General features: G+C 41.0%; 1 protein-coding gene across 2 annotated transcripts in view; it reads right to left on the bottom strand.

Moving 5' to 3' along the window:
• Nucleotides 1-22,826, bottom strand: part of LOC311241921 (rab-like protein 6) — a 44,719-nt gene that overhangs the window by 8,867 nt on the left and 13,026 nt on the right. For both annotated transcript variants that reach the window (XM_084330872.1, XM_084330873.1), the window contains 5 exons: nucleotides 19,952-20,057; nucleotides 18,948-19,051; nucleotides 18,010-18,482; nucleotides 4,832-4,988; nucleotides 2,777-2,968 (listed from right to left, as the gene is read on the bottom strand). In XM_084330872.1, coding sequence (XP_084186998.1) covers nucleotides 2,777-2,968; nucleotides 4,832-4,988; nucleotides 18,010-18,482; nucleotides 18,948-19,051; nucleotides 19,952-20,057 — 1,032 coding nt within the window. The remainder of the gene's footprint in view (nucleotides 1-2,776; nucleotides 2,969-4,831; nucleotides 4,989-18,009; nucleotides 18,483-18,947; nucleotides 19,052-19,951; nucleotides 20,058-22,826) is intronic.

Below are 22,826 nucleotides of genomic sequence, written 5' to 3'. Positions count from 1 at the left end.
AAAAAAGCAAGAATCTATTTAACCACCCTTCAAAAAAACAAAAACCAAGGAGGACTTGAAGCACCTAACTTTCTCAACTACTATCTGGCCAACCAATTAATATACATCTACAAATGGATTCACCCTACCCAACAATATAACCCTTGGGAAGACATTGAGAAGGACGTGTGCATGGAAATCTCACCACAAGATCTGCCATTCCTTAGCACAAGCATAAAACATCACTGTTGTTTTAGGAATAGTCATTTCCACAACTCCGACAGCCTGGTGGAAAGCCAACAAAATCACTGGTAACACACTAACCCCCTGTAAATACACCCCAATCTGGCACAACCCTGACTTTCAACTCTGCAAATCACCCATATACTTCCCAGCTTGGAAACAAAAAGGCATTACTCATCTTCACCACATCTTCACAGACAACAGCCTAATTACTTCCAAAGATTTGACTGAAGGATACGGCATTGAGACAGACCAACACTTCCAATTTCTACAGCTGAAAACCATTTTGAAATCTAAAATTAACACTACACAAAATTATCTTGAACCCACCTCCAATTATATTAGCAATGAATAAAATAACATCACAAAAGAAAAGAAAATATTTTCAAAAATATACAAAATACTGGCAAGCGCAGACACTACATTCCATCTCCCCTTCACAAAATGGGAACAGGACTTGGCTTTCTCTCCCAATGCCGTATCCTGGGAACAAATTTGCACCAACACATTCACAATGACTAACAACACGAACCTTCAATTAATCCAATATAAGGTGTTACACAGAGTACATATCACACAGCACAGGATGTTTCAAATGGGATTTACAAGCACAGAGGTATGCTCCCATTGCACCCTCAACACCCCAGACAACTATTTCCATGCTACCTGGCTCTGCCCACCTGTTCAAGACTTCATCAATACACTATCCCGGGTCATGAGCTGCAGCATTCCTCTCTCCCCCTCCCTCTGCCTACTCGGGGATACTACTGCTATCCATTTATTAGTCCAGAACACCAAACCCCTGCTCGTTTCCCTAGCTGTCGCCAAGAAAACGATCCTCTTAAACTGGAAGACAAGACAAAACGTGAATACTGGGGCAATGGTTGGGCCTTCTCTCAAATTACATATCACAGGAAACAATCTCAACCGTGGATCACATCGAAGTCTCACAATTTAATAGCATCTGGGAATTGCTTGTGGATAATCTAGGCTCCTAATCACATGATATTGACCTGTGAGCCATCCACTCCACACAACCACCCTTCTCTCAATCCCCCTCCTCACCCCCTACTTTACTTACTCCCCTCTCTGCCCCCCCTCCTCACCCCCTACTTTACTTACCCCCCACCCACCCCCTTTCCCTGGTCATGTGTATTCGTTGTTGTCCTTCATTGTCCTCCTTAGTTGTAATTTGTTTGTCAATGTCTAGTCTGAGTTCCCCCCCTCCGAGAGGGCAATGAAATGTCACTATTTTTCTTATTTTACTACACTTTTTATTTAATTTTGCACTGTAAATAGTTAAAATGTATAATAAATAATAAAGTTGTCCCCCGAAGATGGAATGCCCTAAAAAAATATATATTTAAAAATAAAAAAATAAAAGAATACATATGCAGAGCTTTTAGAAGGCTGTGGAAAAAAATTATTGATTAACTCATTGGACGCCACTCACGAATAAAGTCGGGTTAACTCGCGCCAAACCCGAGAATAGTCGGGTTGTCTATCATTATTTCTTTTATTCGATATTCCCATTCATAATCCATCGAGGGAGCCTGTGTTATCATTGGGAATGAGTCTGAGATCGCAAACGTCCAATACCGCCGCCTGCCGCCTTGCGGCCGGTATTGCACATCCTTTGAAACTCTCCATCTTGGGCTGTCCGGTGATCTAAAGTGTCCGGACAGAGTTTTCCTTGTCGGGCAGGACAAGCGTTTATAACGCATGGATTGAGGAGAATCAAGCACTCCCGGTTCATGTTCTTTGGTGGATTATGTTGGCAACACGATCGACATCAATACTTGGAATGGCGATCTGATAATTGGAATATTCTTTTTTTTTAAGATTTATTTTTTAGCATTTATCGCTTTTTGCTACTGGGCAGTCCAGTAGAGAGAGAGAGAGAGGAGGAACGGGAGACAGAGTGGGGCAAATAACGATGGGTCCGGGAATTGAACCCGGGTCGGCCGTGCCGCGACTCAGCGCGTTATGTGGTTCGCCACTGGGGCGCCCCAGGAATAGTACATCCTAGTCAAGGTAAGGGCTATATGGTATCAATCTTGCGTTGATCCAAGAATTCCTTCACTGCGATCCGAGCGTGTGTGTGTAACGTATTCCGTTGGTGACGATCAAAGCATAGAAAAACGACCCCCCCCCCCCCCCCTTCATGCATTCATGATGAAACATAATACCGATAATATAGCGTTGATTTCGAAATAATAGCGTATACAGGCGAGAAACGGCACGTTTTTAGTGAAATGCACGTATTGCTGCAAAGCGTCGTTTTCTGGGATTACACAGGATTACTCTAAAACTATACTCATGCTCACCCTCTGGCGCTGATTGAGTTAATGAATGAATGTTTGTTTACATGATGCGTGCATGTCTCCCGTCCCTACTTCCCATTTCCCCACGTGGAATGCCCCCGATTGGATGAATGATACGCTGGTGCTCTAGTGCGACATCTAATGGCTGAATGTTATCTATAGCAATTGACAATTGATTTTAGCCTGGGATGATGAAGGTGGGCCCAGTGCAGGGCTGGCGAGAGACGTACTCTTGGAGCTCAGGTTCACTGTTCAGGTCTTGGTCCTGTGTGCCAGCAGGGGGCTCTCCCTCATCACTGGACAGGGCGTGGTCTTGACTGGGAGGCAGGGCGTGGGGCTGGGGCAGGGGCAGCTCTGTGTCGTCCAGGTCCAGCTCATCCTCGTAGCCTGCCACCATGGGGTTGCCCCTGTCCTCGCCGTCACTGGGAGCAGGTGCACAGTTCAAAATCAATTCAAAATGGAAGAACAGCCGTTTTATTTCACTCATGACGGAACATTCACTTTAATTCCCTCGTCAGTAGGTGGGACAGGAGCACGATGACGACGGCCCGCTCCTATAGACCCGTTCGCTGTATACGTCACTCCTGGTCGCGTCTGTGCCAAATACAACGCAGTTCGGTTTCCGGGTTCCTCTGATTGGCCACGACGCCCACGTGACCCCGCGCTAGCACGCCCCCTTATCCACGCCTGCCGCTACGCCGCGCCAAGCTCCTCTGTGTGTTGCAGCGCGCGGCAGAAGTCCCTGTGTGTTCTCAACTTCCTCAATTTATACGCATGGAAGTATTGACTACGCCGTAACGAATCATTAAAAAAATATACCGTTAACTGGAATATGTTGTTTCTTTACACATATGTTGGATTATGTAATTGGTCCAGACGACACGGTGCTCAAACTTTACTAATTCCATTTTGTAGTCAATAAAACTGGAATCGTGATATTTAAAATGTCTCAATTGCGTTTCAATGCAAGTTTTAGTTTAATGTCACACTTTACATTACTGCGCAGTTCAAGACGATTAGCATCAATTGGATTATTTATCAAGTGGTTTTGCATACGTAAGCAGACATGAAATAAGAATTCCTTCGGTCAGGACGTGCTTTATCGGGGGGTGTGTCTTGGATGGGGATGTGGTGGGGGATGTGTTTGGGGGACTGTTCCGGGGGGGTTCACATGCCTTCGAGCAACATTGTACTTATTTAATACCCATTCTTAAGTCTGCATGTTTACATTGCACTACTTTTATTGTCTTTTATACCTATGCTTGTGTCTGCAGGGCACGAAATTTAAATGTTCACTTGGTAGCACTGGTGCTCCCAACTTCAAAAATTTAGGAGCACCCACCAAAATGTAAGGAGCACCAAACAATATATAATGTAATATTTTTTTTTATTGATAAAAAAAACAACTATAACAGTTAGGGATGGGTATCGTTAGGATTTTATCGATACTACTACTCTTATCGATACTGCTTAACGGTGCGGTACTTTATCGATACTCTTATCGGTTCTTTTAGATTATTATTATTTAAAAAAAAAATTATACATTTATTATTTGAACGGCTTAAGGCTATATCTGTACTTGATGTTTGTTTGTTGTGTTGCATATTTGAAATAAACTTCAATCAAATCAAATCCCCCTCTTAAACTAATACCTGTGTTTAACCTAGCCATCTATAAATCATCATGCTAAAACTGTGAAACAAAAGTCCTACTCCCCTAAAGAAAGAAATACATAGCAAACATGACTCAGTTATGCAATAGTGCTGCTGCTTTTTATTTGGTTAAAATCTTTTAGTTAATAAGACTAAAAGACTACAATATGACTACAACGATTTTCAGGTCGCACCAGAACAATTATTTGCACTCGCACGAATGCTCCCAATTATATTTTGAGTTCGCACAGATACAATTTCGGTCGCAATTTCGAGCCCTGGTCTGCAATTTATGCATTGTTTTTTTATTCTGTAAATTCATTGTGTGCTGATTTTATGTTCATTTTATACGAATTGCTGTGGGGCACTCTGGACTGCGGTCCATGTGTGAAAAGCACTATATAGATAAGTTATTCATATTTATTATTGTTATATTGTAGAAATGTGTGCGTTGAAATGTCTGTAAAGTAAAGTCTTGCAGACATTGAAAATTAGGGTGACCTCAATATTGTCTTTTTGAGAATAAATAAAGGTTTGAATGAAAGGTTTGAATATATATATCCAAAAGATATTGGAGATATATAAATAGTACATGATGGTGATATTAACTTCTTCCATATAGGCCGGTCCTACCTGTCACTGTCCCCTGCAGGAGCGGGCGCTGGCTGGGCCGCCTTGGAGGGCAGACTGTCCTCCAGGAAGCTCCGGTCAAAACCCTCGTCCGGCACAAAGTCATCCACACTCTGGACCGCAGTGGGAGGAAGAGGAGGAAGAGGAGCGGGCGCTTCATCTGAGGAGGCAACAAGAAAAGTAGGCTAATAGAATAATAAACTAGGGATGAGTTAGAATATTAAAATTTTCGAATAGTCGATGCCAGCAGTCGCTACATTCGATTTTCATGTCAGAGTCGAATATATATTTTTTTTAATATAAATTAAAACCACTTATTTAATTCCTTTTTATATTTAGAGGCAGCCTAATTTTCATAGCCTAATTGATCTAAAAGATGCACATGCTACTGTTTGTTTATTAAAACCGATTGATAGGCCAATGCAATGCTAGGGATGTCCGATATTGGCATTAAAATGTAATATCGGAAATGATCGGTATCGGTTTAAATCTTTTTAAATTTTTACATTTATTTAACCTTTATTTACCCAGGCAAGCAAGTAAGAACAAATTCTTATTTAATTTATTGTCAAAAGTATGCATAATGTGTCCAGGGATATTAGAACAAGACTAATACAATTCAAGATCTTCCACCGCATTTATTGGACCCCCTCTAAAATGTATAGACTGGGCCTGAAAGAGAACCCAGATTGCTGGAAATGCCAGACAGGGGAGGGGGACCTAGTCCATGCACTCTGGTCATGTCTGAAAATCAGAGACTTCTGGAGTAACATACATGACAGTAGGTATAATTAGGAAGGTGTGTTCATTGATAAATAGAAGTTGTTTTTTAATCCTGTATTATAGTCTTATCTTTCCTTACATATCTTATTGTAACATAATTTGGGCTAGCACTCATTCATCTAATCTTCAAAAAATTATTTTACTTCAAAAAAGATTTGTTAGACTGGCAACCCTCTCAGATCGATTTGAACCATCTGCTCCTCTTTTCAAGAAACTAAACATTCTGACTGTGTCTGAGGTTAATTCTTTACAGATATGTATATTTGTGTACAAATGCATTCATGATCACAATCTACCAAATGGTTTTAATAGTTTTTTTTCTTTTAATTCAGATGTCTATTCATATGCTACACGTCAGTCCAGGGACCTGCATATACCTTATTGTGGTACTTCACTTAGGCAGTTCTCAGTGAGGTATAGAGGGTCCAATCTTTGGAATGCAGCTGATCCTATGCTGAGGAAATCTCCATCTCTGCTTATTTTTAAAGCAAACTACAAAGAAATTCTCATCCAAAAGTAGTAGATAGATAACAGGTCATACATGTAGGTATGCATTTGGTTATGTGGGTGGGTAGGTTTATAGGCAGGTGGGTGGGTTGTTATATATTATTATGTACACAGTATATCCATGTATGTACTGTGTGTATGTATGTTTGTATTAACACGAATCTTTTAATGTATTCTGGTATTTTATAATATGCATATTCTTGTATTTTTGTATGTTTGATTTTATAAAACGGGGGACGTTCTTGATAAGCCTCTAGGCTTCTAACTTCTCCTTCACAATCGTTATAACTTATTATGTATTGTTTTTACTTCTGTTTAACTGTGTTAATAAACAAACAAACAAACAAACAAACAAACTACATCACAGAGGTCACAGGGACGGAGTATGAGTTCTGCTCTGGTTTATATATCCTGGGGGATCCCTGCAGTCTTAGCCATATCGCATAGCCCCTAGCTGATTGGATACAGACTAGTATTATGATAGGTAAACGGATAATGAGAGGCTGGAAGGCACCAGAAGGCCCGTCATTTCGAGAGTGGAGTGGAGAACTGGGTAGGGTAGCTGCCTATGAGAATATTTCTTTTAGTTTAGGATAGGGCTGACCTTCGATTTATTTTTTGGAATTCGAAGCTTCGGGGCCGAGATTCGATTTTAATTCGAAGCTTCGAAATAAAATGTAAAATTAAAAAAAATGTATTAACTTTGTTCAACTTTGTCAGTGCTGTAAAGTTTAAACCTTTTTAAATCTTAGACAAACTAAACACTTTGCTTTCATGAAATATTGTAAGCCGTCATTTGAGGCTTTATAAAAGCAGCACAATGAACACAAATCTGTCAGTGCCGAGTCCGACCTAATCTTAAATAACAAACAGCATTGCTTGTTGTAGTTAACAAAGAGAGGCAGAGTTGATTTTGCAAAAAAAAATAATTTAAAAAGAAATTCATCTTTTTTTTTTTTAATAATCGAATTTTATTTTCATATTCGAATCCCATGCCCATCGAACGAAGCTTCGAAGCTTCGAAGTATTTAAGACAGCCCTAGTTTAGGAGAGAAAGGAGAAAAATATATTAGCAAATGGGGGAAATATCTGCAATTTCACTCATTATAACGGGAGGGGGGGGCACACTTGCCTAAGGGCTTGGATCCACCTGCCGCATATTTCTGGGCGCAAGCGTATTTTGTCAATTGTTCCCAATGGGGAGGGAGCGTATGCTGCCGCCTATAGGAAATGCGCTGCAGTCGGCTTCTTTTTTCAGCACTTTTCAGTTTTTTTGTGCGGCCGCACCCAGCGTTTAAAGTTGAACACTTCTGAACTTTTCAGAGCGATGCGCTGAGCGCATTTCAGACAACCAATCACAGCCAGTCATATCTACCACTCTGTTTGTAACCTGACACTGGAGCTGCCTGCCTGTCTACCCACAAGAGACAGGAACAGTATGAGGGCACAAATACACTTATAACTACACGAATACACTAATAAAAAGCTAATAAAAAGCAGAGGGCAAACTGTGGTGTCAGGCAATAACTATATATATAATTAATATACAATAAAGTGTATTAAAATATGCTATATGTGCAAAACCGCGGCAGTAAAATACGATAAACGTTATTACAAGATGGCTGTCATGTAGTTGTCGCTAGAGTTCTTTCTCTCTCGTCATCAGGTAGGTTGGTGACTGACAGCTCGTTGCCATAGCTACAAAAGGCTCGCGCTGCGTTTTTTTCTCTCACCGCAAGCGCTCCACCCCAGCACCTACCGGCGCACTGCCAGCGTTTTTCAGCTGGAAATGTGAGCTAGGTGGACGCATGCCCTAAGACAGCGACGATGCACATGATTATATCTATACAAGTGTGAGCAAATAGGCTTCGGAGGCGTAAAGGTGGGGAAGGTACAGATACTTTGGATCACACTGGACCGGTGAGAGTAGAGGGTACGGCTCAGGTGCAGGAGAAAGAAACTTAGGTGAAAGAATACCTGACAAATGCACTATGTATGTCGACAAGATTGGCTCTATGTATTAATATAGCTTTATTTTTGGTGTAATGTAGTAGAATTTCTTTTTGTTTTGTGTAGTTTCTTTTTGCTTTGTTATTACTTTTCATTCTATTTTTGGGTTTAGTTATTTTTTATTTTATTTTATTTTGAATTTTTTGTTGTTGTTTGTCTTCCCCCCCATGTGGGGTGGTGTCATTGTAGTCTGGATGTTAGTGGTCTAGGTGTGTGTGTTGTCCTTCAGGACCGCCCCATGTTGATTCACAAGATGTCATCATTAATTTGTATTGTCCTGAAGTACTGTGTGCAAAAAGAAAAAAGAAAACTCAATAAAGTATAAGCCATAAAAAAATAACAATATATTTTTAATTAAATAAAAAAAAATGTGGGGGGGTGGTCGAATATTCGGTCTTAACACATTGAGTGTCAGCAGGGGGGCGCACAATTTATCGCTTGAATGCCAGCCTTTTGGGACAGATTTTCTGATATTTCATGATTTTCGCTGAGCTATTTCTATATTCTATATTATGGCTATGTGTCTAATACGCCCGTCGCTTATCAATGACTTGCTTGCAGTCAACATGTACGAAACGGATAGTTTTTTTCATCAGTACATTTCCGTTTTATACCGTTTTGAAAAACTGGGGTTTTTGAAAATTTCTAGAAAAAGAAAAAGATTCCGCAGGAATAGCTCTTTAGTGTAATACACACAACACGTTGTCATTTTCCGGCTGATTTATGAATCTTTTTCAAATAAACACTAGATTATCGATAGTATATGCAGGGAACAAAATTAACTTTTTGGCTTACCAGCCGAGGTGGCCAAAAATTTGAAATAACTTTTTAGTATATCACCATGTGTAATTATATTACTATATACAGGGCTCTACGCTAACCTTTTCCCCAGGGAGCACATGTGCTCCTAAATTAAAAAGAAATTAGGAGCACAGTGAACATTTTTCAAGTAACAGAGTTTATTAACAAACTATTTATTACATGCATACTGTGCGTGCGTGTGCATACTAAGGGTCAACATCTGTGCAATAGCACATCACCAAAATCACACATTGGTCCATGCCTACTAGACACAAAGGATATCGGTTGTCAAGCTGCTTTTGTATGTTGTATATACCAACATTTGATACAGATAGGAAAGGTAATGGAATATATTATTAGATGACAGAACATGGACAATTCTTTATACAATTATTTAATTCATTATAATTTAAACGCTATTGAATAATAGTTAATCAATAGTAATTAATACAATTATTCTGTTACAGCTACTGAGCTATATACTATAGCTACTGTCCATCAATATCTTCCTTTTGAATGAAATGGGTTCAGGAGAGAGATGGAGAGAGGGAGAGAGAGAGCGAGACACACACACAGAGAGATAGACGGAGAGAGACAGATTCTCAGCCCCTCCTTCCCTCACTATGCCTCTGAGCGTCCCCAGTGATTAGCGTTAGCAGTAGTTAGCGTTAGCAGGTTAGCTTAGTTGGAGTACTCAGTTAGCAGATAACATTACAGTAGTTATTGTTTTTTAGCACGACGTGGGTATAACTGGCGAGGATGCAAAGCATGTTAGACAATTGGAACTGCTGCTCGCGGAGTTTTCGTTGCACATAGAAGCAGCGTGACTCGAGATGAGTTGTTACAGAGCTGATCCACGCTGCTCCGTGTCTTATGAAATGACAATTGTGCAGTTGTTGACACGCCCACTACGCAAGACTATTACTCGCACACTGTGCTCCTAAATGATTTTTCCGGTTCGCACAAATCTATTTTTAGGCAAATGCGAGTGAAATGCTCACACTGTATAGCCCTGATATAATACTCTAATATGCTCATATGGCTCCCAATAATTTTACATGCCAGAGTGGCTGAGTAGCCTCTGTAATTTCATTAAGTCCAATCCAATGGGTGCATTACCATCCGGGAGACGATAGGGGGCGGTATTTGCCCTTTGAGGTCAGAGCCAGTCCCAATGATAACGTGAGGCTGGATTGATGAAAAATGAATGGATATCACTAATAAAAGCAATAACGATTAAATAACAAGTTTCTCGTCGTTGGCACTCAAAGTGTTAAGAACAGTAGACTATTGGAAAATGATTTTGGTCAAACACACAGCTCAGCGAGATGCTGACTAAATGGGAATTAAAGCTGCAGTGGGCAACTTCAGAGCAATTAGAAAGAGTGAGTTTACCTGCCCAGCAGAAATAAAGCTAAGCTCTGCATCACTTTTCAAGTTCATGCAGACTCAACAAGGGTTTCCCACAGACTCCCAGAGGCACCAGAAGCTTTAAAGGAACACGCAAACATTTGGGGAAATTAGCTTACAGTCTTCTCCAGAGAGAGACAAGAAGATAGATACCAGTTTCCTCTCTGTGTGTTCAGTAGAAAGCTATCTGGCTGCATGTTAGCCTAGCTTAGCACAATGAATGGCAGTTAAATAGGTTAGAATAGGCAGTTAGAATAGGCATTGTTCAACTAACACCTCTCCCGAAGGCTAACCGGCCATGAGCTGGAAAACACCCTGGGTCCATAGCCTGAAGTCTTGTATAAACATGTCCAAATTTCATAAGAATCCGTTCAGAAATGAGTGATTTATTTTTGCACGGTTTTCACTTCCTGTTTTAGCTCGTGACTTTTCACCTAGATCCCGGATTTGCTCATCCCCACGTGGGGTATCATTGGAAAGACACACTCATTGGTTACAAACCTGTCCAGTAATTGTCTAGATGGGAAATGATTGACGGAGCTAGAGCGTCAGGAGTGGTATTCGAAAAAATGTAAAGTCTGCTAAAGACGTTGGCGCACGCCTCACATATCGGCATGTAACTCGAGAACCGCTGAACGGATTTTGTCGCCTGAAACGGCAATCGACAGACAACAAATATGGCTTTAATTCTATCTATATATTGTATTAAAACCCGAGCTGCAAGAGGTCGCCAAAGTGGCGTCGGTGGACAAATCGTCCTCAAGAGGGCCCGGGGCTGGGCCGTTGCACGTTAAGCTGCTGGTGCCTCTGGGAGTCTGTGGAAAACCTTTGTTGCACGTGTCGTGCACGGGCTTGAAAAGTGATGCAGAGCTTAGCTCTATTTCTGCTGGGCAGGTAAACTCACTCTTGCTAATTTGCCAACTGCAGATTTAAACCGATGAAAAGGACACTCCGCTCCACTTGCTGTGACGTTGGCCACTTAATGTTGGTCACAGCGCGCAGAGGAGTGTGCAACGTTTCCATTTTATATATCAGTTCTATTCGATATCGTGGAATGGCACCATCATTCAAGTAGTAGACTATATCAACCATATGATCAAATAAACTGAATGCAATTTCAACTCTTATTTCAAACATGGTTTTGTGTAGATTAAGCAAGGTACCAACACGTCCATGGTGGTGAAACAAGGTACTGACACTGTCAGGGTGGTGAAACAAGGTACTGACACTGCCAGGTGGTGAAACAAGGTACTGACACTGCCAGGTGGTGAAACAAGGTACTGACACTGCCAGGTGGTGAAACAAGGTACTGACACTGCCAGGTGGTGAAACAAGGTACTGACACTGCCAGGTGGTGAAACAAGGTACTGACACTGTCAGGTGGTGAAACAAGGTACCAACACGTCCATGGTGGTGAAACAAGGTACTGACACTGCCAGGTGGTGAAACAAGGTACTGACACTGTCAGGTGGTGAAACAAGGTACTGACACTGCCAGGTGGTGAAACAAGGTACTGACACTGCCAGGTGGTGAAACAAGGTACTGACACTATAATCAGGGTTTGTACACCTTTTCCAAGGCAAAATGCAAGCACTTTTCAAGCATTTTCAAGGTGCATTTTCAAGATTTTCCAGCATCTTATGCGGCTGTGGTAAATTAAATATTTACTCAATGATTATTTCACTTCTTCCATCACATTAAATCAGATGTTATTGTGCTATAAAGTTATAAACAACCGAAACTATGTAGACTTGGCATCATATATAACCTGGCTGAGCCCATGTGTTATGCAGTAACGTACTGTATATCTGTATGTCATGTATGTCATAAATGTCCTGATGAATTGAAAATGGGGGACCCTGATGTAAACAAGACAAAAGTCTTTCTCTGGTCTGCATCCCCTTAACAATTGTGTGTATTGAGCCGTACTGTATTGTACCCATTCTGCAATCTGTTAATAAAGTTTTCAATCAATCAATCAAACGTGACGAGCCAGGCCAATTTTAGCATGTTAATTTATGGAATATGCAATCTAACAGCTAACGTGAACTTTACAGTAAATTACATGGATAATAATGTTAAGGTAGTTAGTTCATTCCTGTAGGTAAACAATCACTCAAATAATCACCAGATAAAACTATTTCAAATATTTAATGAAAATTTGCAAAATAAGAGAACAGACTTTGAGGTAGGCAGTCAATCAGCTCCTGGAGCCTTATGTATGTATGTAATGTATACTAAATGTATACAAAAACAAACACTTTTTCTTTAAAAGCAAAACATATCTCCTTGAGAAAAAACTGCATCGAACAACACAAAATAGTGCAAACAGGCTGTGGTAAATTAAATATTTACTCAAAATGTGCTAAATAAGAAGTATTTGAGGTAGGCAGTCAATCAGCTCCTTGAGCCTTAAAAAATCAAACACTTTAAAAGCAAAACATATCTCCTTGAGAAAAAACTGCATCAAACAACACAAAATAGTGCGAACATTAATTAAATATTTACTCAAAAAAGTGCTAAATAATAAGTCTTTGAGGTAGGCAGTCAATCAGCTCCTTGAGCCTTAAATTTATACAAAATCAAACACTTTGTATTGTGCAAAAGAAATACATCTCCTTGAGAAAAACACTGCATCGAACACAAAATAGTGCAAAAAATATAATTGGCCTAGTTAGACCAAATAGGGCAGGGCCTATTAGGGAGTGTCCTTCAGTTCCTTGAGTTTGTCGGTTAGCTGTTTCTCCACAGTCTCTAGACTTATTTCTTTTTCTTTTGCAGCTCTTCGAAGGCCATTGGACTTTGAGATGAAGCTCAATTTCCCTATAGACTCAGCTTTTTCTGCATTGGCATCAGCAGACTTCAGGAGGACCCTTATATCCTCCTCCATTCTCTTTTTTTTGGCCTTTATCTCGGTTATCTCCTCCATTAGTCCTTTCCTCTTCTGTGCCTTCTGCTTATCTTGCTTTAGACGTTTTTGGTCATCAAGATACATGCGATACTTCTGCCGGGCAGCAGCTGCAGAGAGGAGTAGCTCCTTTGTGTAGGCTATGTTGAGCAGCCCTCCAACACTCTGCACATGGTCATGAATAACCCGCTGGGCAATCAATGAATGCTCTTTGAGGTTCTCCACCATCACTTCTTTGTTGATTGAAAACCCTCTCTCGACAGTGGCTTGACCGTGTGAAAGGATCAGGAGGAGTTTCATTACTCCCCATAGATGGCGCCACTCTGCTTTGTTGGATAAACATTCATGATAGAATTCATCCAACCTTCCACTTTCTGGGTTGAAGTTCCTAAAGGGATCTGACACTGACATCAAGCTGTAGTCATAGAAGTGACCAAACTCCCTCAGAATCTCATCACATGATTTCTCTTCAATGCGGCCAGTTTCAACAAGGAGCCGCAGACAAGTGGTGAGTTTCCGGGTGCTTCTCTCTTTGCTCTTGATGAGCTCCCTAGGATCCAGGACAGAGATGCTTCTAACAAGAGGATACTTGAGTGGAGCCTTTTCAAAAAGCTTGGAGACCATCTTCAGCAAAAACACCTTACAGTTCTGCCTGAACTCCAGCCTCAGCCTCTCAGCATTTGAGTTCTTCTTCATGTGCTCCTGCAGAGCTCGCTCTGTGACAAATCCCACACTCAGTTTGGTGACATCCATGTGGTTGACTGGGTCAGCATAATCAACTTGGAGAAGCTTCACTGTGGTAGTTGCGTCCTTCATGACACTGGGCTTGATGAACTTCTCCATTAGACTCCTCAGCATATTGGTGAGATCCACACTCATAAACGGCAGCATGGGTTTGTCGGTCTGGTATAACTTCAAAAATGGTGTTATTTCCCTAGCCACCATTAGAAAGAAGTTGAGCTTTGCTGGGAAGAGGTCATCTTGAACAATCATCTGAGCAGTCTTGAAAGACTTAGTAGATGGTTCCGTTACCATTTTCGTTTTGGCTGCATTAATGTACATTTTCAGAGAAGGCAAAATCTCTAGTGCACGCTCAGCCACCTCCACATTTTCCAGCCATCGATGACTACAGAAGTCAAGAGGGAAGGACGAGGAACCAGTGACTGCTGTATAGTCCTCCCTACGAGCTGGAACATCTTTGAATAGCCATTTAAGGCTCGACAGAGCATTTCCTAGCTCCCAGTCTGTGGATGCACACCCTCCTCTGAAGGAATTGTGTAGTATATGCAAACCACAGCGTCCTACATTTAGCATCGTCTTGCCTGTTTGTTCTTCTATGTTTTGCTGGGCCAGGGAGAATAGCTTCCAGTTAACATTTGGGCCATCCATAGACAGGTTTTGGAAGCTGATATCCGAACACACTGCCTCAACCTTCTCATGTATTCGTTTTGCGGTGTGATGGCCCATGAAAAAAGATGTCATATACCTTGAGTTTACTTGATTATCATCCCAGAATCTCATGTGCATGTCAAGCTGGCATTTCTTCATTTCCCGATTTAGACTTTCATCAAACAGAAGTACATATCCAGATTCTTTCTTGGCTTTGGCCTTCATCAGGGAAGAGAAATGAGGAGCTATCCCAAATGTGGTGAGGTATGCCACTTTATTCTCCCCACAAGTAAATTGTTTTGCTATCTCACTGTCAGGAAACATTGTTTGAAACATGGCCCCCATGTCATTACATGAATGGTAGGAATAGTGGCTGGTTACAGCTTTTGTTGGATTAGAGGTAACAAATGATTTAATGGTGCCTGTGGTGTTGCTAGTTGACTGGTTCTTGGATGAGCCTGTGGATGGTAGAGGGGCAACTCCACTGCAAGCTACTCCACTGGCTGCTTCCACTGTACTGGCTCTCACTACACTGCTGCTTGTTGATGTGGATGTAGCTGTGCTGCTTGATGCATTGCTTGTCTGCTGGAAATAATCCACTAATGCAGGACCTGGATTTAGTCGTGCTTTCATCAGAATTTGATGCTTCTTGCCTAAATAAAAAGGAGCAACATCATGTTATAAATAAAACAAAGTGTTTTAATTTAATCTCACTGGTTGCACTTAATTTTAAGAGTGTTTATTGTTTAATGTTGACATCTAATCTAAATGGATCATTATGATATTATAAATTTATATTTCATTTTCATTTATAGGCTACTGCCTATGGATTTTAGAGCCTAATGATGACCTGGAATGAACTAACTACATTATTATCCATGTAATTAACTGTAAAGTTCACGTTAGCTGTTAGATTGCATATTCCATAAATAAACATGCTAAAATTGGCCTGGCTCGTCACGTTTGATTGAAAACGTTATTAACAGATTGCAGAATGGGTACAATACACTATGGCTCAATACACACAATTGTTAAGGGGCTGCAGAACAGAGCAATACTTTCGTCTTGTTTACATCAGGGTCCCCCATTTTCAATTCATCATAACATTTATGACATACACATATACAGTACGTTACTGCGTTCCAACCAACAACTGCTCCACACCAGTCTCCGTAAATGTTCCGTTATAAAAATAAAATACCATTTCAATACACAACAAGTGAAAGGAAATTAGCTAACGTTGATTCGCCTAACGTTAAGGCTTTGCTACATGCTGCGTATTTCAAAACACTGCGGTGAAAACAGAGTCCGGTAAACACAAGTTTGTAATTCCAATAGTGTATTCTGCCTGTTACTTGACTATTTCGATTATTGAAGTGGTATTTTTAAAACTAACATTTACGGAGACAGACCGGTGTGGAGCACTTGTAGTGTCGAGCCAGGCTGAGAGTGAGACACGTTAATATTATGATTAATTAGCTCACCTTGCATGTGGCTCGAAAGTGCACTCTACCCCATCGTAAAAATCTTCAAGTCCTTTCTGCATATTTTGCAGACGGCTACTCGAGCATGTTCTCCTCTTTTCAACCATGACTTATATTTGATATTTTCGAGCCAGAGCTCATTAAAACGGCAGCCTCCCGGCATTTTGACCACCACACGCGCGCGCTGTTCTCAGATGGCACAGCTAAAAACACTACGGGTCGAGCCGAGACACATTTCATTTTGCGTGAAAGGCGATTGCAAAATAGGCTCACTCGAATCGCTCCGACTTATTTTATTTCTTTGTCTAAACAAACCAAACTATTCAGTCAGATAGCGATTTATTATTAAAGTATAAAGTGCAATTACAATTTCAGTAACTTTATACACAATTCAAGCACATTTAAAACCTAGGGTTGGGCACCGAAAACCGGTTCTAATTAGAAACCGGTTCCTAACTTCCGGTTCTGGAACCGGAAGTAACATACCTGCATTTCGATTATTAAAAAAAAAAAAAAAAATTACTTTGTTAATTAATACCATAGTTACAGTACAGCAACCAAATTAAACTGTATCAAGTCAACTGAAAATGTGAATAGTATGAAATTTTTTTAACATTTTCAAAAAAAAAAAATCTCCTGCGAAATAAGCTGTGACCTGCACCTCAAAGAATCGGAATCGAGAACCGTTCAGAACAGGAATCGATATGGAGAATCGGAATCGGAACCGGAATCGTTCAAATCCAAACGATGCCCAACCCTAATAATAATGTCTCCACCTAAATGCAATTTTCTAACTTTTGTAATCTAGCAGCAACAGTCGTCCGGCACACACTGCCTTGTATATTCCTGAGACAAGGCAGAAATCATATTCCAGCAATACCAGGCAGCGCGCCTTTATCCTTTGAAAAGCTCTGCATTTCTCAACTACTGACTCTAGAGTCTTGTGACTCTTCTATGTACTATATTTCTATTTTCAATGCATGTCTTTGGCCAGCGAGAGAAAGTAAATTAATCCTATTATATTATTGCCCCCCCCCCCTACCATATATTCTAATCTCTTTTGTAAATAAGAACCGAAAATTAATGGCGTCTGTGCAGCCTTGTTTATTCACTGTCTCCATGGAAACCATGATGCCATAAAGGTGTGGTTTCCTCCTTATGCAGAAAAGATAAGCCTGTTTACTTTTCTAATACATCAGAAAACTACATAACTGCATAACTGAGAACTGTTCAGACAAGCTCTATATATATATACACACCCAATTCAAAGTTATAGCCACGTTTTCTTTCAAACCATTTTGGTCGCAGATGTCTGGATTTGGTACAGATGTCTGGCTTTGTTTCGCAGGCTGTGACGTACAGTACAGGCGTGGAGACTATGGTTCGGTACCGTTCACATTTGAACCGGTACCTGTGAATCAATAATTTTCGGTACTTTATCTAAAAAAAATTTATCTACCTACCTCAGTTGTAAAAAGAAAATAATAATCCAAACTTCAAATAATTTATTATCATTGTTATTTATTTAGAACAATTTGTTAATATATACTGTATGTATATAATATATAATATTGCAGCGAGCGTTGTCTGCATCTAGCTTTGTAAAGTGTAAAAAGCTTGCCATTGCCTCGAGACTGCTTTGTTGTTGAATGAAGTAAAATCCTAGGTAAAGCATGTATTGTGCGCGTGAACGTGTGGCACACTTCATAGGTTTTGTTTCGCGGTAAACGAAACGTTGACGTCATCGGACAAATGTTTTTTTTACAGTATCGAAATGTGGCACCGGCGGATCTCACATGATCCGGTCGGGACCCTTAATTCGGTTCGGTTCCCATCCCTAGTGGAGACCACCCTGCGTAGGAGCGTGTCAAGTAAACAACAAGACTCACCCGACAGAGTGGGAGGAGCCTCTGGAACAGGGGAGGAGCCAAACAAGCGGGAGATGAAACTGCGTTTCTGAGGGGGCTGGGCTCCGACAGGGGGCGGGGGCGATGGAGAGGGCCCGGGGGGCTCAGACTGAGCCGAGGGCGGAGGCTCAGTGGTCGGGGGGGTGACCTCGCTGACCGCGGCTGGAGGAGGAGAGGAGCGTGGAGACGTCGGCTGAGGCAGGATCTGGGAGAGGATTGGGGGCTGAGGCAGGATCTGGGAGGGCATCTGGGGCTGAGGCAGGATCTGGGAGGGCATCTGGGGCTGAGGCAGGATCTGGGAGGGCATCGGGGGCTGGGGGGTCCCGGGGCTGGAGCCGCTGGAGGCCTCGCTAGCAGGGACGATGGGGGACTGGGAGCCCGAGGAGGGGCTCTGTCCGTTGGCCGGACCCGGCGAGCCGTAGCCTTTACTACGACTGTCCAAGTTATCTAGGAATCTGCAACAGATTCAGTGAAGAGAACGGCAACAGTTAGTAAACACAGAACCATAGCTGCTGCAGTAATGTCATTATCCAGAACAGCAACAGTTAGTAAACACAGAACCATAGCTGCTGCAGTAATGTCATTATCCAGAACAGCAACAGTTAGTAAACAGAACCATAGCTGCTGCAGTAATGTCATTATCCAGAACAGCAACAGTTAGTAAACACAGAACCATAGCTGCTGCAGTAAAGTCATTATCCAGAACAGCAACAGTTAGTAAACAGAACCATAGCTGCTGCAGTAAAGTCATTATCCAGAACAGCAACAGTTAGTAAACAGAACCATAGCTGCTGCAGTAATGTCATTATCCAGAACAGCAACAGTTAGTAAACAGAACCAACAGCAACAGTTAGTAAACATGTCGTTCTCCTGGAGAGAGAAGACCCAGCGCTACATTGACGTAGAGAAGTACGTGTTACATGTCGTAGTTTTGATCTTCCGTCTCCTGCTGCACACAGAGCTCCTCCAGCGTAGCGTCCATGTCCAACTGGTTGGTCTCCAGCTGCCTGAGGAGAGTCTCCCGCTGCACAAACACACGACAGCGCCGCTGAGATCAGCGTTGGTATTCCTTCCTCACTGGGAGTGGGTCTTAGCTAGTGTACGTACGTGAGCCAGCTCAGGGTATGGACTAGGGCCGTCACATTATTATTTTAGAATTTCGAATTTAATTTCGAATTTACATGAAAACACGAGATTCGAACTTGAAGGGAGAAATTCGAATTTGAAATATATGTATTTTTTAAATTGTATTCGTTTTTTTTTAATAATATAATTTTTTTTTTAAACGGTCAGGTCATATAGGTGAGACTGTGCTGAAAAGAATGATAGCAAACATACCATCGTAAAAAGAAAGTTGCCAAAAAGGTTTTTATTTTATAAATTTTTTTACACTGAATTTGGAATTCGAACTGGTCTACAATTCTGCAACGAATTTCGAATTCGATTTTTTGTTAAAGTGACAGCCCTAGTATGGACCAATCTAATGGTTGCATGAAGCAGACTAACAGCATCATGCCTTAACCCCCCGTTCACTACCACCAAATGGTTAACCCTTTCACTGTGACAATACATAAGGTATTTGAAAATCTGGTATGTCATAAATGTATAGATGTAGCAGTACTGTCTATCTGTATGTCATGTGTGTCATATGACGAATTGAAAATGGGGGACCCTGATGGAAACAAGACGAAAGTCTTTCTCAGGTCTGCATCCTCTTAACAATTGTATGTATTGAGCTGTACTGTACTGTACCCATTCTGCAATCTGTTAATAAACTTTTCAATCAATCAATCAAACCCTTTCACTACCACACTACAGCCGTCTGCAACGTGGTAGTGAAAGGGTTAAGGCATAATAAGTGACACAATTGAGAGGCAAAGGACAAAACAAAGGAATAAAATCAAGAGGGGTAAGAATTGCAAACCTGAAGCTGGAGAAAGGGGATGTTGAAGAACCGGTGTAGATATTTTAAGCCAAATCCGTTCTTCATGGAGGACTCGGCATAGTGGATATAGGAAGATCCCATTGGTCTGCGGGGGATCAGAGGCGTCATTAAAGTACATCATGGGTCCATAATAATTGTGTCCGAGATTAGATTCTGTTCAGCACATAAGACCATGGCAACAGTGAGGTCCATCTACTGTGCTGCACATTGTAGCGTTCAGGAACAGTAAAGTCTATCTACACTACTGTGCTGCACATTAGGGATGTCCCGATCACATTTTTTTGCTCCCGATCCGATCCCGATCATGTGATTTTGAGTATCTACCGATACCGAAGTTTTATATAAAAAAATAAATAAAATAAAAATCCCAATTTCTCCCATTACATTCACGTTATCCAGGTGAAAAGTTAACTTCATTCAAGAGAGGTATTGCAACCGGAGTAATCTAAAAACTCCGCCTCCAACCTGCTGCTTCATGAGAGCAATGGCGCCATCGTCTGTAAAAATCAGGTGACTGCAAGTTCTGCAACTAGTGGATGTCCCTCATCCTTGACATAAATAATTTGATGTATAATTAAATCAAAGGAAATGCGTTTGTTTTGGCAAAATTCTTCTGCTCTGTGTGACAATAAATAAATGAATGATGATATGCAAAAACTAAGGCCTCAGTATGAGTTTAAGACGTGAACATGGTCATGTTTGTTGAATTAAAAAAAAAGTTAAAATAAAAATAAAAAATCCAGATATATATATTTTTTTGATCCCGATCTTCTGAAAATCACATGATCGGATCGGGACATCCCTACTGCACATTGTAGCGTTCAGTAACAGTGAGGTCCGTCTACTGTGCTGCACATTGTAGCGTTCAGCAACAGTGAGGTCCATCTACTGTGCTGCACATTGTAGCGTTCAGCAACAGTGAGGTCCGTCTACTGTGCTGCACATTGTAGCGTTCAGCAACAGTGAGGTCCGTCTACTGTGCTGCACATTGTAGCGTTCAGCAACAGTGAGGTCTGTCTACTGTGCTGCACATTGTAGCGTTCAGCAACAGTAAAGTACTATTTCAGTAAAGTCTATCTACACCAGGGGTTCCCAAACTTTTCAGACCGCGACCCCCACTATTATAAGAGGTAAAAAAAGAATGTTAAAAAAAAATATATTATATATACCGTATATATATATATTAGGGCTGTCCCCGACTAAGGATTTGGATGGTCGACTAGGATTGGCCAAAATTTGCCGTTAGTCGACTATTGGTCGACGTAAAAAAAAAATGCAATTGGTCCACTGATGGATACATCTTGATATTTGTCTAGTCTAGTGTGTTAATTAGATGGGTGAAATCCTCTTTCGGTGCCTCTGTGCCTGTTTTCGTAGGCAGTTAGCCTCTGGTATGCGTGCCATTAGCGTTAGCCACGCTTCTATGCCTCTTTTATTTTGAAAAAAAAAAGAATAATAATATATATATATATATATATATATATATATTTTTATTTTTTATTTTTTTTTTATTATATTCGACTAAGAGGTTGGCCAGTCGACTACGGCCCCTTTCGACCGATTAGTCGACTAATCGATTAATAGGGGTCAGCCCTAATATATATACATATATATATATATTTTTTTTTATAAATGGAAATGTATGGTTGAAACATGCAAACGTTCAAACGCACACACACTAATAAGCATTGTAGGCTTTTAACCAGGGCCGGACTGGGGAAATCATTCAGGCCAGGAAATATACCGTAATTTTCTGACTATAAGCCGCGCCTTTCCCCCCCATTTTTCGACCCTGCGGCTTATATAACGGTGCGGCTAATCTAACGGCCACTAGGGGACCTCCTAAATCTATGGATTTTACAGGTTACAGTCCACCACCTTTAACTCTCACTCGCTCTTCTGCAAGTTAATAAATGGGAGCTTCCTCAAATAGCCATCTCTTTCCCGACAATCCCCTCTGTGCACGAACCCTTACATATGGTAATTAAACATTAAAACACCTGCGGCTTATAGTCCAGTGCGGCTTATATATGTACACATCATTCAATTTAGCTGCTGCGGCTTATATTCAGGTGTGGCTTATAGTGCAAAAATTACGGTAGTGCGAAATATAGCCCCAGTCAGGCCACTTTTCCCCACCAGGACATTTAGTTACAAAGACTTAATTTCTTGCATTCTGGTGCAGGCATTTTTTTATTTGTACCCTTTAAATGCCAGTGTTTGTGATGGCATCACAAATTATTGTTAAAAAACAGGCTAGCATATGTATGATTAGCAACAACACTTATTTTGATGGATTTTCAGTTTTTTGTAAGGGTCCCGCCTCCACCAATCACATGCGGCTCCCTTTGTGAGTGTGTGTGTGTGAGCAAGAGAGAAAGATAGAGAGAGAGATAGTTCTCCAACTCATGTGAGTTGCAGTGATCTCCTGGTTGTTCCCCACCTAGGTTATCTAACTATTGGCCTGACCTGCTTCTAAGTTCAGTGGCATGACTGCATACATATTTTTTTTTTAAGTTATTTTTATCATCTGGCGTGTAGTCTTTTACCAACACACTTGCAGTTCCGCATTCGGGTTCCGCGATCTGATTCGCCGCGCGTTTAGTTCAGTTAGCTGGATAAACCATGGCCACACCCTCGCAAAGAAATCCCAGCTCGCTTCCTGAAATAATTCTCACAGTTTAGATCGCATTATACCATTCTGAATTATGTTTTTGTGCTTCGTTTTTCTAGAGGGGGCTTTTGAAATGTAAAATAATAGACCTAAAATGCTGATACTAAATTTACTTTGTTCTAAATAATGCACGTTATATATACGCCGCTCGCGAGGTGCGATATACACATTATGTGGTTA

The sequence above is a fragment of the Notolepis coatsorum genome, assembly GCF_963971535.1.
Source record: "Notolepis coatsorum genome assembly, chromosome: 1".
NCBI classification, from domain to species: domain Eukaryota; kingdom Metazoa; phylum Chordata; class Actinopteri; order Aulopiformes; family Paralepididae; genus Notolepis; species Notolepis coatsorum.
This window is presented reverse-complemented; position numbering and strand designations above follow the sequence as displayed.